General features: G+C 47.8%; 2 protein-coding genes across 5 annotated transcripts in view; one reads left to right on the forward strand and one right to left on the reverse strand.

Moving 5' to 3' along the window:
* The window catches only part of SPIDR (scaffold protein involved in DNA repair), a 161,409-nt gene extending 159,926 nt beyond the window's left edge, over positions 1-1,483 (forward strand). For all 4 annotated transcript variants that reach the window (XM_079982659.1, XM_079982660.1, XM_079982658.1 and 1 more), the window contains one exon: positions 422-1,483. In XM_079982659.1, the coding sequence (XP_079838785.1) occupies positions 422-553 (132 nt within the window). In that variant the 3' untranslated portion in view covers positions 554-1,483. The remainder of the gene's footprint in view (positions 1-421) is intronic.
* A 1,726-nt stretch (positions 1,484-3,209) lies between these two features.
* Positions 3,210-5,020, reverse strand: CEBPD (CCAAT enhancer binding protein delta). The gene has a single exon (XM_079983328.1). The coding sequence runs from the start codon at positions 4,745-4,747 to the stop codon at positions 3,791-3,793; it is 957 nt and encodes a 318-aa protein (XP_079839454.1). The 5' UTR covers positions 4,748-5,020; the 3' UTR covers positions 3,210-3,790.
* Positions 5,021-5,308: the final 288 nt, after the last annotated feature.

The following is a 5,308-nucleotide window of genomic DNA, read 5'->3' on the forward strand; positions in this document are numbered from 1 at the left end:
CAGGGAAGTGTATATATGATTAGCAAGCCTGATTAAGCAATTTTTGTGATACTGTATTTATCACATTTTAATTCACATTTGTTTATCAAACCCATTAGGAATGTAATAATAATAATGACAATAATAATAATAATAATAATAATAATAATAACAACAACAACAACAACAACAACAACAATATCCACCTGCCCTTCACACTTGACCAAGGCTAGTTACAATTAAAACATGATCATAAAAGCAGTTGAAAACTACTTGCAGTTGCAGAAATGAGGTGTATGCATGCTACTTTTCTTTTTGAGCAAGAAAAAACAAGAAATTTTACTTTGGATATCACCTTGCACTGGGTATACTTCAGCTGTTTGGTGACTGGGACAAAATGTACAATATTGTTTGTTTTAATGAATGTGCTTTATCATTACAGAGTTATGAAGTGAAGAGTGTGCTGGGAAAAGAGGTGGGGTTTTTGTATTGTTATGTTCAGTCTGTAACCAGCCACCCAACTAGCTATGTTGGATTGGAAGAAATTGTTCTCCCAGATGCAGGAAGAAACTAAAGGAAATACCGTCTGCTACTCTGTCTATGAACTTTGTAATATAGTTATTTATGGACTATTCTTGTATATAATGTGTAATGCAGACATGATAAATACTGCATTTTAAAAAGAGATTACTCTGAAAATAAACTGCTATTTTTTTGAACGTGGACATTGGGCATGTGCCAGGCAATATTAAGCATGTTCAGCTTCCATTGATTTCCATGAGAGAAGGTAAATGGATGTGCTTCTACATCTTCCATTGAAACCAGTGGAACTTGCAAATGCTTAATTGTGATGGGACTTTTTCTACTGTGTATGTTTTTCTGGTAATCCATAAGTAATTTTTGGAGCACTGAAGTGAAATGTATTTTTCTAACAATTGTCTTGATCTGTCTGTAAGGTATTTTTTGTAACGGGTTTCACAAGCTATCCTCCCCACCTCCCCCAGTAGATGTAAAAATCAATAATGTATGTTTGAAGAGGTATTTTAAAATAATTTCTTATCTATACGTTTTAACATAAACTGTGGCTATTACTCCAGTAACATACGTTCTAATGAAGCTTTCCTGAATGGTATGCATTGAAACAGTGTGTCTAATATTACATGGAGTAATGCTAATTTATATTTGTTACGAAAACTGATTAAATATTACAAAGAGTTAAATAAGTCTTTTTTTCCTGCTGAGGTGATGAAGGGTGTCGGGGTCATGTGTGCATCATTAACCATCATCTAAATATAAATACTGAACTGTTGTATCTTTAAAACAAATTCACATAAATGGGCTATATAGTTCATAAAAACTAAAGAACTGGGGCTTCAGAATAGTTTCTAACCATATCAGATATATTGTGATTTTAAACATATTGTCATTTTATCTACACACTTATTTCTCTAAGGAATCATAATAATTTTTTGCACCAAACAAAATAAAATAAGTTTGCTTTAAACTGTTTTTAATTGGACTTGAAATGTTTTAACCCAACCTGGGTAAAGGGCAGGTGCTGGTGATAATAATATATGTTAATAATACCACAGCTGGGAACAGCTGGACTTTCTTGTGATAGTTGTGATACAAAGTCTTGTATGTGTATGAACTGCTTTTGCAGAGAACAGGAAACTCCCTGCATACATTCGCATACTCAGGTGTTGAATTTCTGTATTGGAGGTGGAGAGAGATAGAGATAATATATTGGGATCTTGAATCCTAAGCATGCATACTTCAGGTTTGTTTTTTAATTATCAAATTCCAAAATTTTCAGAACAGTGTCTAGAGACTTCAAGTTTGTGCCTACCTATTTGTAATTCTAAAACGAGTAATAGTTCTGCCTTATTTGTGGCTTTTAGCCAAGAAGCAGTATGAAATCTAGGTCGTGCATATTTTCTGTGTGCAACAAAAAGAAAGTGGCTCACGTTTTTATTGTTTTTAGCAGTGGATAGGGGGGTTTCCTTGATGAACAGAAAGGTTGGATGTAAATGTTTTAAATGCTACCCTCTTGTGATGAAGCTACAGCCATGCACGTTGCTGTGCACTTGGAAGCCATCACTATGACTTCCCAACACACACACACGGAACGAAATACATGCGTGTGGTCATTGTGTATGACTATTTGGATGCAGATTGTACAGCAGTTCCTAAAAGTGTTTTCTGTGCCGGAGTGCTGTCAACATTTGAAGTAACCCAGTAGCATGGCCCTGTAGCAACAACAATAAGGCCAAACCCCCCCCCCCCAACGATTTGTGTTAAGAGGTAATGAAAGTTCAAGATTTTGAAACCAAGCCAAGGTTATGTTTAGAGCTGGAAAAGTCCTACTAACACTACTCATATTTGTGTTCTTGTTTACAGGTTTGATCTTTCTGTGGCTTCATTTGCCTTCACAAGCGTCATTACAATCACTACTTAAAATTACTTCTGCTGGCTATTCAATCTCCTAACCAAACCACCTTCTGTTTGCACTGAGATTTTACCACTTTGCAATGCTGCCCTCTGATGTAAAGATGGCAGTTTTAAGGAAACACGGTGTACATGTATCTGTTTGAAAACTGACATGTGGATCCAATGCTAGTCCTGCTCATGGTAGACCAAACTGAAATTAATGAACAGAAACGACTTGGGTGCATTAATTTAAAGAGGTCTAATCTGAGTAAAACTTAATTGGCTACAACCCTTTATGTATTCCCCCCAAATATATATGTGTGTGCAGTTGCATTGAGTGTGTGCTTAAAGTTTAGCTTCTCAGAGGTTAGGGCAGGATTTCCCAAACTTGGGTCTCCAGCTGTTTTGGACTACAACTCCCATCATCCCTAGCTAGCAGAGTCAATGGTCAGGGGTGATAGGAACTGTAGTCCAAAAACAGCTGGCAACCCAGGGTTAGGATCATACAGTTGGTTCTTATGCAGGGTAAACCTCCCACCCTGACTGCAGAAATCTGCAGCCAGTGTGTTTTTGCAATTAAGAGTAGAGTACAATATGGATACCTCCCCTTTAACTCCCGTTTTATTAGCATCTGTCCACCATAAAACTGGCATTTAAATGTCATTTAACACAGCATTAATCATGGTGCCTTTTTACATGCTTAAAGTCAAGAAACCGCACACTTAACTCTTGCATGGAGCTCTATTTCTTGCTGCATCCCTCAGCAGCTGCCCCCAGCGTAATAAATACAAAGTCAAAAGTAAAATTCAAAAGTTTTTTTTATTTTTAGAAATGCTGTAAAAATTTATATAAAAGTTTTGAGCATGCTCAGTCTATTCCCCCCCTCTTGCTGTTTACAATAAAAAGTATTTGCAAATCATGTGCTTCTTACAAAGTACCGTAGCTGCATCCGTATAAGATGTAGAAAAACGAAAACTATCATTACAAAAATAATTTAGGAAGATAAAAGGAGACATTTAGCTTTTTCTTTCACCCTTTTTTTTGGCAAGTTTTGTGGTTAAAAGACCCAAGCTTAGCCCATATTCGAAGAAAGAAACGTGAAAGGCAACACATTTTCACGAGGCGTTTCTTTCCGGCCTTGTAGCTTAGGCTGCTGCTTCTTCCTCGTCAGGGAAGAAGTCCGGAGAGGGGAAAGGCGCCCTTTGGCCCAGTCCGGGGCGCCGCGGCCGCAGGCCTCTCCTCCCCGCAACCCCCCTCCCTCCCCCCCTCCCTCCCGCGCAGCCCCCGCTGCAGTCCTGTGCGGCTCGCTCTGAGGTATTCTGGAAGAAGTTCAAAGTCTGTGGCAGAGCCAGCCCGGGGGGGCGGCTCCCTCTGCAGCCGGTTACCGGCAGTCCGTGGCCGCGGCCGCCTGCAGGAAAGGGTTGCTGGGCAGCTGCTTGAAGAAGTGCCTGAGGCTGGTGAGGTCCCTGGTGAGCTGCTCGCACTTCTTGTGCAGCCGCTCGTTCTCGGCCGACAGCTCCACCACCTTCTGCTGCATCTCCTGGTTGCGGCGCTTGGCCTTGTCGCGGCTCTTGCGCACGGCGATGTTGTTGCGCTCCCGCCGCTGCCGGTACTCCGGGCTGAACCTGTCCACGCACTTCTTGGCGGCGCGCTCTTTGCCGCCCGACGACGACGACCCGGACGAGCGGCTGCTGTAGCTGGACGGCGAGGCGCTGCCCGGAGGCTCCGGGGAGGTGGGCGGCGTGGGCTGCCCGCTCAGGTTGACGATGGTCTGGGCGCAGGTGGCGATCTGAGAGGGCAGCAGCGAGCCCGAGCCCGACGCCTCGTCGCCCCAGTCGGGCTCCTGCTTGACGGCGCCGCGCAGCGGGCCCGGCGGGACGCTAGCGTGCAGCAGGCTGGCCAAGGCGCCGCCCGCGGGCGCGTGCTGAGCCGGAGGCGGCGGCGGCGGCGGCGGCAGGTAGTCTCCGTAGGCGCCGCCGCTTCCTCCGCGTTCGCTGCCCTTGTGGTTGCTGTTGAAGAGGTCGGCGAACAGCTCGTCGTTACACAGCTCCAGGTTGGGCACGGCCGCCATCGAGTCGATGTAGGAGCTAAAGTCGATGGCGCTCTCGTCCTCGTACATGGCCGGCGCGGCGGCGCTCAGCTCGGCCAGGTCGCGGCTGCCTCCGCCGCCGGGCGCTGCTGACGAGACCTCCTCGGCGCTGGCGCTCATGCCGCCCGCCTTGCACGAAGGACTCAGCGCGCCGCCCGCCTTGGCGTCGTAGAAATTGGCGGGCTCCAGGGAGGACCAGCTCCTGTAGCACGACAGCGAGTCCAGGCAGTCCAGGGTGGCGGCGCTCATGGAGGGCCCGGGGGCCGCGAGGTGAGTGAGCGAGCAGCGGGCGGAGAGCCGAGTTCGAGCCCTTTCTCTCCCCGCTCGCAGGTGGAGGCAGCGCGCGCGTGTGGGAGCGGCGGCGCACCTGGCCGGGCGTGGACTTTGCCTCAGAGTCGGGCACCGTGCTTACGGCTTCCCCCCGCCCGTCGGCTCCTCTTTGGGACGCTGCTTCACGCCGGACTTCGCCTCCTGTCCGGAGCTGCACGTGTGCGTGGGGCAGGGTGAACCTGGCAGCGAGGTGCCGCCTCGGCCCTTTATAGAGGAACCTCGGGCCCCACCTCCTGGCCCTTGTGACTGCGGGAGGGTGTTGCTGGAGAAGCCCCGCGGAGCGGGAAGGGAGGGCGGGGAGAGCCCTGCGCGCTCTCGGGCCTCGCTGCCAAGGGGGCGGCGGGAGCGGCAGCAGCCGCAGCCGTCAGGGATTGGTCTGGGCGGGATGTGCTTCAACGCCCCCCCCCGCTCTCCTTCTCCCCCCCCCCGCCGCCTTGCCACCTTTGATCCAGAGGGCAGCGACCGGGGACTGCCGTTTGC

This window comes from Podarcis cretensis (genome assembly GCF_951804945.1).
Source record: "Podarcis cretensis genome assembly, chromosome: 7".
NCBI classification, from domain to species: domain Eukaryota; kingdom Metazoa; phylum Chordata; class Lepidosauria; order Squamata; family Lacertidae; genus Podarcis; species Podarcis cretensis.

Coding starts and splice junctions, on each gene's coding strand:
- CEBPD (XM_079983328.1), bottom strand. CDS start 4,747: ATGAGCGCCGCCACCCTGGACTGCCTGGACTCGCTGTCGTGCTACAGG.